General features: G+C 37.8%; 1 protein-coding gene across 2 annotated transcripts in view; it reads left to right on the top strand.

Annotated features, from left to right (window-relative positions):
* Positions 1-170: 170 nt before the first annotated feature.
* The window catches only part of LOC137988656 (uncharacterized), an 11,536-nt gene continuing 1,706 nt past the window's right edge, over positions 171-10,000 (top strand). The window contains exons 1-6 of one of the 2 annotated variants that reach the window (XM_068834637.1): positions 171-457; positions 876-949; positions 4,886-4,943; positions 5,712-5,823; positions 7,743-7,852; positions 9,157-10,000. The exon at positions 9,157-10,000 is cut by the window's right edge and continues 1,706 nt beyond it. In XM_068834637.1, coding sequence (XP_068690738.1) covers positions 248-457; positions 876-949; positions 4,886-4,898 — 297 coding nt within the window. In that variant the 5' untranslated portion in view covers positions 171-247 and the 3' untranslated portion in view covers positions 4,899-4,943; positions 5,712-5,823; positions 7,743-7,852; positions 9,157-10,000. The remainder of the gene's footprint in view (positions 458-875; positions 950-4,885; positions 4,944-5,711; positions 5,824-7,742; positions 7,853-9,156) is intronic. The other variant, XM_068834636.1, reaches the window with a different exon arrangement.

Here is a 10,000-nt window from a genome sequence, read left to right as displayed (position 1 = left end):
CACAGAAAGTAGCATATAATCACCATTTGATAGATCGATACAAATACCCAAACAGCTCGAAAGTTCCTGGGGATTTTCTGCCGCATGCTGGCATGCCTCGTTTTGAAAGCGAAAGAAATGTAAGGTCGCATGCGTGCCTCGTTTTGACTTTGGTCAAAGTACGGGTCGAATCGCGCGCCTTTTTGAAACTTCATTGATAGCATTTGTCGCTTTTATTCCGTTTAAAAGTTAGTATTCTAGTGATAACATGGCTGAGGAGAGCCAGAGACAGGTAGATAATAATGAGACACCTAATCCGATGAATAGTGTGCTTGATGAGTTGGCAAAACTCAGGAAAGAAAACGAGCGTCTGAACGGTCGGTTAGACGAGCTTGTTCAGAGTGTTCAACAGCCAAGCGCAAGAAAGAATCTTTTTAGCAAGAAACGGATGCAGGCAACTGTAGACCCTAGTTGTTCGGTAAGTACAGATAAAACTTATTTTTCCTGTTTCCATGACATATCAATATATATCATCCGAAAAAAACATTTTCATCTGACCGATTTGTGTTATTGATCGACTCGCCCATATTCGATAATCGTTGTGTTCATTATTTACGATTCGGTCGGTTTAAAATGAGGGGTAAGCTCATCAACCTCTTGCATTTTACTGTATCACAAGTTAATCAGTTTTGATTTGAAAAATGCCGGTAGCGAAGGCATTTTATTCAATAGAAAACGCTTTTGGGAAAGGTTCACCGCGGGACATTTGAAATTGGCGGCCGTAATTGAAGCGAATTTTCATGCATCGTACATTCCAGTAATTCAGTGTGGTTAGGCCACATATACAGAACCGATGAAATAAATGTTTTGTGAAGTTATAAATTCTGTTTTTGTAGGATGCAGTTAGAAAGACGTATAAAGAATTAAAGAAACAAAAAGAAGATTTTGATGGCTTGAAAACAGATGTCAGGTTAGCAAAATTTGTTTCATAATTTTATGTAACTATGTGATTAATTCTCATAATGATCATCCCACAGTAAAGAGTTTGGAACTGAGCTGTAAACTGAGATAGCAGGTTTATGGAATGAGAATAATAAGCAACCATCATTGACACAAGAAGAGTCATACATCATTTTATAGTGAAATACTTATTAACTCTTAAATTTTCATTAAGCTACAAACACCAGGATAAGAGATTTATTTGATGACAAAAGCAACCTTCATTGATACAAGTAAGATGCACATCTTTAAATGAATGAAATGGTGCATGTATTAATTCAGGGTTGTCACTAAAAAGTAAGATGCCCATCTTTGAGTGGGAAGTCGCAATCCTATGTATCCATCTTTGAGTGGACAAAATGGTGCTTGTGTCAATGATACTTTCATTTTCCAAATGCCACAAGGAGATCAACTAGACAATTAAATTTTTACAGTGATATCATCACGTTTCACTTCAACTTGTTGTTTAGCTTTAAACACTAGTATAATTATGAGCTTTATTCGATGGAAAGAGGAACCTTCATTGACACAAGTAAGACGCCCATCTTTGAGTGGGAAGTCGCAATTCTATTTATCCATCTTTGAGTGGACAAAATGGTGCTTGTGTTAATGAAACTTCCAATTTTATGAATGCCAGAAGTAGGTCAACTAGACAATTTTACAGTGATATCATTATGTTTCGCTTCAACTTGTTGTTTAGCTTCAAACACTAGTATATCTAGTATATGAGTTTTATTCGATGGCAAGAGGAACCTTCATTGACACAAGTAAGACGCCCATCTTTGAGTGGGAAGTCGCAATTCTATTTATCCATCTTTGAGTGGACAAAATGGTGCTTGTGTTAATGAAAGTTCCAATTTTATGAATGCCACAGGGAGATCAACTAGACAATTTTAAAGTGATATCATTACATGTACGTTTCATTTCAACTAGTTGTTTGGCTTCAAACACTAGTATATGAGCTTTATTCCATGGTAAGAGGAACCATCATTGACACAACTACATGTAAGACGCCAATCTTTGAGTGGAAAGTCGCAATTCCATTTATCCATCTTTGAGTGGACAAAGTGGTGCTTGTGTTAATGATACTTCAAATTTTATGAATGCCAGAAGGAGGTCAACTAGACAATTTTACAGTGATATCGTTACCATTCGCTTCAACTTGTTCTTTACCTTGAAACACTAGTATATTATGAGCTTTATTCGATGGCAAGAGGAGCCTTCATTGACACAAGTAAGACGCCCATCTTCGAGTGGGAAATCGCAATTTTCTATTTATCCATCTTTGAGTGGACAAAATTGTGCATGTGTTAATGAAACTTCAATTTTATGAAAGCCAGAAGGAGGTCAACTAGACAATTTTACAGTGATATCATTGTTTCGCTTCAACTTGTTGTTTAGCTTCAAACACTAGTTTATGAGCTTTATTCTATGGCAAGAGGAACCTTCATTGACGCAAGTAAGACGCCCAGGTTTGAGTGGGAAGTTGCAATCCTATTTATCCATTTTTGAGTGGACAAAATGGTGCTTGTGTTAATTAAACTTCCAATTTTATGAAAGCCACAAGGAGGTCAACTAGACAATTTTAAAGTGATATTGTTACGTTTCATTTCAACTAGTTGTTTACCTTGAAACACTAGTATTTTATGAGCTTTATTCCATGGCATTAGGAACCTTTAGTGACACAAGTAAGACACCCATCTTTGAGTGGGAAGTCGCAATTCCATTTATCCATCTTTGAGTGGACAAAATGGTGCTTGTGTTAATGATACTTCCAATTTTATGAATGCCAGAAGTAGGTCAACTAGACAATTTTACAGTGATATCATTATGTTTCGCTTCAGCTTGTTGTTTAGCTTCAAACAGTAGTATATGAGCTTTATTCGATGGAAAGAGGAACCTTCATTGACACAAGTAAGACGCCCATCTTGAGTGGGAAGTTGCAATTCCATTTATCCATCTTTGAGTGGACAAAATGGTGCTTGTGTTAATGATACTTCCAATTTTATGAATGCCAGAAGTAGGTCAACTAGACAATTTTACAGTGATATCATTATGTTTTGCTTCAACTTGTTGTTTTGCTTCAAACACTAGTATATGAGCTTTATTCGATGGCAAGAGGAACCTTCATTGACACAAGTAAGACGCCCATCTTTGAGTGGGAAGTTGCAATTCTATTTATCCATCTTTGAGTGGACAAAATGGTGCTTGTGTTAATGAAACTTCCATTTTATGAAAGCCAGAAGGAGGTCAACTAGACAATTTTACAGTGATATCATTATGTTTCGCTTCAACTTGTTGTTTACCTTCAAACACTAGTATATCATGAGCTTTATTCGATGGCATTAGGAACCTTCATTGACACAAGTAAGACGCCCATCTTTGAGTGGGAAGTCGCAATTCCATTTATCTATCTTTGAGTGGACAAAATGGTGCTTGTGTTAATGAAACTTCCATTTTATGAAAGCCAGAAGGAGGTCAACTAGACAATTTTACAGTGATATCATTATGTTTCGCTTCAACTTGTTGTTTAGCTTCAAACACTAGTATATGAGCTTTATTCGATGGCAAGAGGAACCTTCATTGACACAAGTAAGACGCCCATCTTTGAGTGGGAAGTTGCAATTCTATTTATCCATCTTTGAGTGGACAAAATGGTGCTTGTGTTAATGATACTTCTAATTTTATGAATGCCAGGAGGTCAACTAGACAATTTTACAGTGATATTATTATGTTTCGCTTCAACTTGTTGTTTAACTTCAAACACTAGTACATGTATATTATGAGCTTTATTCGATGGCATTAGGAACCCTTATTGACACAAGTAAGACGCCCATCTTTGAGTGGGAAGTCGCAATTCCATTTATCCATCTTTGAGTGGAAAAAATGGTGCTTGTGTTAATGATACTTCCAATTTTATGAATGCCAGAAGTAGGTCAACTAGACAATTTTACAGTGATATCATTATGTTTTGTCTCAACTTGTTGTTTAGCTTCAAACACTAGTATATGAGCTTTATTCGATGGCAAGAGGAACCTTCATTGACACAAGTAAGACGCCCATCTTTGAGTGGGAAGTTGCAATTCTATTTATCCATCTTTGAGTGGACAAAATGGTGCTTGTGTTAATGAAACTTCCATTTTATGAAAGCCAGAAGGAGGTCAACTAGACAATTTTACAGTGATATCATTATGTTTCGCTTCAACTTGTTGTTTACCTTCAAACACTAGTATATCATGAGCTTTATTCGATGGCATTAGGAACCTTCATTGACACAAGTAAGACGCCCATCTTTGAGTGGGAAGTCGCAATTCCATTTATCTATCTTTGAGTGGACAAAATGGTGCTTGTGTTAATGAAACTTCCATTTTATGAAAGCCAGAAGGAGGTCAACTAGACAATTTTACAGTGATATCATTATGTTTCGCTTCAACTTGTTGTTTAGCTTCAAACACTAGTATATGAGCTTTATTCGATGGCAAGAGGAACCTTCATTGACACAAGTAAGACGCCCATCTTTGAGTGGGAAGTTGCAATTCTATTTATCCATCTTTGAGTGGACAAAATGGTGCTTGTGTTAATGATACTTCTAATTTTATGAATGCCAGGAGGTCAACTAGACAATTTTACAGTGATATTATTATGTTTCGCTTCAACTTGTTGTTTAACTTCAAACACTAGTACATGTACGTATATTATGAGCTTTATTCGATGGCATTAGGAACCCTTATTGACACAAGTAAGACGCCCATCTTTGAGTGGGAAGTCGCAATTCCATTTATCCATCTTTGAGTGGAAAAAATGGTGCTTGTGTTAATGATACTTCCAATTTTATGAATGCCAGAAGTAGGTCAACTAGACAATTTTACAGTGATATCATTATGTTTTGTCTCAACTTGTTGTTTAGCTTCAAACAATAGTATATGAGCTTTATCCGATGGCAAAAGGGACCGTTATTGACACAAGTAAGACGCTCATCTTTGAGTGGGAAGTTGCAATTCTATTTATCCATCTTTGAGTGGACAAAATGGTGCTTGTGTTAATGATACTTCCAATTTTATGAATGCCAGAAGTAGGTCAACTAGACATATTTACAGTGATGTCATTATGTTTCGCGTCAACTTGTTGTTTAGCTTCAAACACTAGTATATGAGCTTTATTCGATGGCAAGAAGAACCTTCATTGACACAAGTAAGACGCCCATCTTTGAGTGGGAGGTTGCAATTCTATTTATCTATCTTTGAGTGGACAAAATGGTGCTTGTGTTAATGAAACTTCAATTTTATGAAAGCCAGAAGGAGGTCAACTAGACAATTTTACAGTGATATCATTATGTTTTGATTCAACTAGTTGTTTAGCTTCAAACACTAGTTTAAGAGCTTTATTCAAGGACAAAAGCAACTCTTGAGTTAATTTTTTTCCTTTGTCAGGCCACATAAACCTTATACTACCTACAACTCCTTGATTTGCTCTGACGAAGGGCTAACGCTGTAAACGTCAGGTGGTTAATATTTTGCGGTGGTCAATTTACATTATCAACTCAGTTGACAAACCAAATTTTTGTGTTTCACTCCCCCACTGACGCAGCACCTCAGTTTCTTCAGAACCAGAAAACTGCCTCTTTAAGCTCATTAAGTTTTTTTAGAACCAGGCTGTCACAATATACCCATATAATTTTATGTCAAATAAATAGTTTAAAAAATTGACATGTTTTTGGTCTTCATCTCTTTGAGGTATGATGATGAGGAGAACAAAAAAATTGCGGATACATGTACATGTATTTTGGTTAAATAAGTGAGGGGAAATTTTTGGGGAAAAAAAAATGGCCCAAAGCCGAGATAAAAGGTAAGTCGTGCATTTTTCTAAGTTCCTTTAATTTAGTAGCTTCTAGATGTTGCAGACAGGTGCAGTTACGTAATGACGGAATACAAAAGTTTGAAAAGACACTAAGGCCATGTTCTATTGGGATCAACCGTTTCAACCAAAACCGGTTTAGGTTAATGCAGCTGACGTTTTCCAAAAGAATTCTTTTCCAACCATTTGCCGTTGAAACGCAATCACTCCTGGGAATAGTTATTACCAGCTCTTCTATGTAACCTTCCTGTCTGCGGATCCGCATGGTAAACATGGCGGCTGCTCACCGTGCTCGTGCTGTCGTCTGTTTTGTACTCTTGGAAGTCTTAAAAGATGTCATAAAAATGACTCAAAGGAAGAACTTGGAGGATTGGCAGCCTTGTTTCTAGAGAATGGACATCTGCTGTTAAAATTCATGGATACAGCTGTACGTAGAAGAAGTTGCATCAAATTTGTCAGACGATCGTTTCAAGCTTTTAAGAGCCAGCGTAAAACCGCAGTGGTTGCTACAAATGCTTTTTCAAGTGTTTCAACCCAGTTTGATGTGGGTTCAAAAAGTTGAGCAACCAAACCAACCGAAAACAGCTTTTGCCAATAGAACACGCAAAAGCTCAACCAACCCGAACCAGCCTGAGACGGTTGATCCCAATAGAACACAACCTAAATGATACCCACAACAACAACAAAAAAAGAGCAAACAAATGATACTTTTAAGCCTAGTTTTCATATTGCGGGAAAATCCTAGACGATCGGGGATTTCGCAGTTTCCCGACCGTCCCAGATTTTGCGGACATATTTGACAATCGCCAGACCCTTGTCCCAAATAAATGGAAAGTGCACCAAACCAACAGTTCGCCAAACCTTGCAATTTGCAATTTAGAGGATTGGTAACGAGCTAAAACCATCGCTGACGTCTCCGACAGTACAAATTTGAGTTTTCATATTTCGGGAATCATCGCCGACGATCGCAAAAATCTGGGACGCGTCGGGAAAATAGAAACGCTTTCTATTTTCCCGATTCGTCCCCGACCATCCCAGATTATCGGGGATGTCTACGGTTGAAGGTTTTCATTAGTCGGCAAAATCTGGGACGGTTGGGAAAATGCAAAATCCCCGATCGTCTGGGATTTTCCCGACATATGAAAACTAGGCTTTAGCAACACCAAGAAACACTCTTAAAAGACCTTTTTGCTGATACAGTGGCCATATTGAATTAATTTGATGAAGGAGTATTATGGGTTTTCCAGGGAGCATGAGCAGGATCAGATATACTCGCTGAGTATAATTATATACACGCACTTTTCGGGCAAATAGAAAAAAGATCGTTGTGCCGTCTTTGAATGTAATAATGATCGCCTTTTCGCAAGAAGTATACTGTGAAGTTCTCTTTTTGCCCAAAAAGTGTGTGTAAATACTGAGTGAGTGCCCCTTTGGCATCCCATAATAATAAATTCAATATATCCGCAGTATCGGTAAAAAGGTATATTCCTTTCCTACAGAACTGCACATTTAAAGTCAAGCCAGGTCAAGCATACACTGTATCCCCGTTGGTGATTGTAGATTTCAGATTCATCTCTACATTCTTTCATGCGTAATGAGCCGTGAATTGACACGCGAAGTAGTTATGAAATTTCAACCAGCTCAGTTTCCCTGAATTTGATGTTATTGTCTTTTAAGAAATTTAATCCATTCAAAGATTTTCAATCTGACCAAATGCAGAGAAGTTTACATAAAATATTTACTGCTCATTACGCATGCAGGAATGCCAATTTGAATTTGGCACTAATTAGGGGAACTAATAATGGACTCATTTTTCAAAGAATCAATTCATTAATAGAATCTTAAGGGGGGAAGGGGTACACTGTACGTTTCACCTGCCTTGACTGTATGTCATGGTTTCCTATTGCTAGGGGCAGTTTTTCAGTACTGGAGAAGTACCCGTGATGACATGGTAAGGCAGAAAAGTGGAAAGCTTGAAGAACACAGAGTTCTGACAAGACGCCGATTGAGAACAAAAAGGGTATGTAAAATACATGTGCATTATTCTGTTAATGCTTGCAGTGCAAATATTAATTTTCGTACATGCAGTGTACTACAGTATAATTTACGTTATCCAACTAGTGACTGATTTAGCCTGTCCATGGAACTCAACTGTAACACGGCTGCGCTTTAGCAGTGCCTGGTGGCAGAGTTCATAATTAATGGTTGTCTGGTTGCCCTGGACAACCAAAATTATCAATGGGGCAATCAATCTTCGCTGAGTAGGTACCCCTTGGACAACCAGGCTGCAATTTTGTTGCAAAAGGAGACTTGAGGGATACCCACACATGCCTTGAGACCCTCAACTTTTAAACCTGCAAGTTTGAAGAAAATACTGATTGTACAACTCGCTGCACAAAATGCTGGTCAAATTTAATCTGGCACATTTGTGATTGCTGACGTGCAAATAGCGGCACAGTGCAGCCAGACTACCTCCTGTCTTTGACCCTACCCTACACAAGACAGGAGGTAGTCTGCCTGCACTGTGTCGCTATTTGCATGTCAACAATCACAAATGTGCCAGCATAGGATTTATAAGATTAAATTTGACCAGCATTTTGTGCAGCGAGTTGTACAGTTGTAACTTACAGGTATAATAGTTGACGGCATTAAGGCATTTTTGACGAAGTTAGGGAAGAATCTGTCACGAGTGGGGATTTTAAAATTACTGCCATTTTTGGTAAACATGAAGATTTCAAAATGTGCGAATATCTCAAATGCTTTTAAATTTACTTGAAAATCAATAGCATTTTCCAAAAGTTCCAACATTTTTCATTTAGGATACCAAAATTCATAGAAATCTGTTGAATCTTTCCCTCCGAAAAACGCGATTCAAAAATGCAAGCAACACACTTATAAATAGGTTCGGGCCACCTTAAGCGGTTGACTTGGACAAAATAAATATTCCAAGGACGACCAAACCATGTTTTGTGGTTGCCCCAGGGGCAACTGGACATAAGAGTAAATTTCAAAACCTTTGAACACATGTTTTGCATGTTTGTCTATGCTCGTTTATAGAACAAGTGCTATACATTTCTGTACCCTTGACGTTGTTAATCGATAACAGTGTCCATTTACAATGTATACCGTATGCAAGGTTTGATGGTAGTGTAAATTGCACAGAGGAGACAGCAAGAACCAAATCGAAAGATGCAACATTGTCAGGGAGACTATTTTGCCAGAGTAAACTGTTGTGGAAGAAAAAAGTAAAATTTAATGTTAATGTCTTATTCACAGTAGTCATGCCACTGTGGCTAAATGAGGTTTTTTTTTTTTGATATTCAGAAATTGATGTATCGCAAAGAAGTGATAGATAAGGCAGAACTTTCACTGGATGACAAAGCCAAAATGAAGGCTTTATTAAACCTTCACAATGCTGTGGAGTTTATTTCTTCAGAGGAAAGTGAAGACAATGAAGCCACTACGCTGGGAGAGGTCGAAGTTAAGAAACATCAAGGCTGTTCTTTATGCCTCGCAAGTCGAAGAGGCAAAAAAGAACAGCTGCAAAAATAACCAGAAAGGCTGATCAAAACATGTCAGATAGACCGGTACCAACAAACTGCCCCTCATGGGCAGGACGCCAGTAATTCCCACTAAGAGACTTACAGTGTAAAACAATTTAATTGCTACAGTAACCTTCACTATGGCAACTGGGTGTCACTGTTTGGGTGTTGTGTGACAAACTCTCTTCAGGACTCTGCATCCACTAACACCATAGTAGAGGACACTGTAGCGATTTGCTTTAACGTGCCTTAACGTGCCTGCTTTAGACAGTTAAACCCTGTGATGATCAAACTAACTTAATTTTGCACAACCTCATTGGATAGGTGATAAGAGTTTTATTCTTAAAAGAAAACCTTTACTTAACTGTGTTCATTAAAATTGCTGACATTACAAGACAGTCATTGGGTTATCCTAACAACAAAACTGGGAGTGTGAGATAAAATGCAACACGAAAATGAGTCGCTTGTAAAATGAGGCAGTTTGTCATTATTATTCAAACTCAAATGTAGGGAAATTCTTATAGAGTACTTTGTAGGTGTATGTCACAGCTAGGTCCACTTTGTAGCCATGCATGCAGTTACAGCAGAGTGACATAACAAAAAGTGTGGTACATGTGTAGACATAC

Source organism: Montipora foliosa, unplaced genomic scaffold (assembly GCF_036669935.1).
Source record: "Montipora foliosa isolate CH-2021 unplaced genomic scaffold, ASM3666993v2 scaffold_425, whole genome shotgun sequence".
NCBI classification, from domain to species: Eukaryota; Metazoa; Cnidaria; class Anthozoa; order Scleractinia; family Acroporidae; genus Montipora; species Montipora foliosa.
The sequence above is the reverse complement of the archived record's forward strand: the minus strand, read 5'-3'. Positions and strand labels throughout refer to the sequence as shown.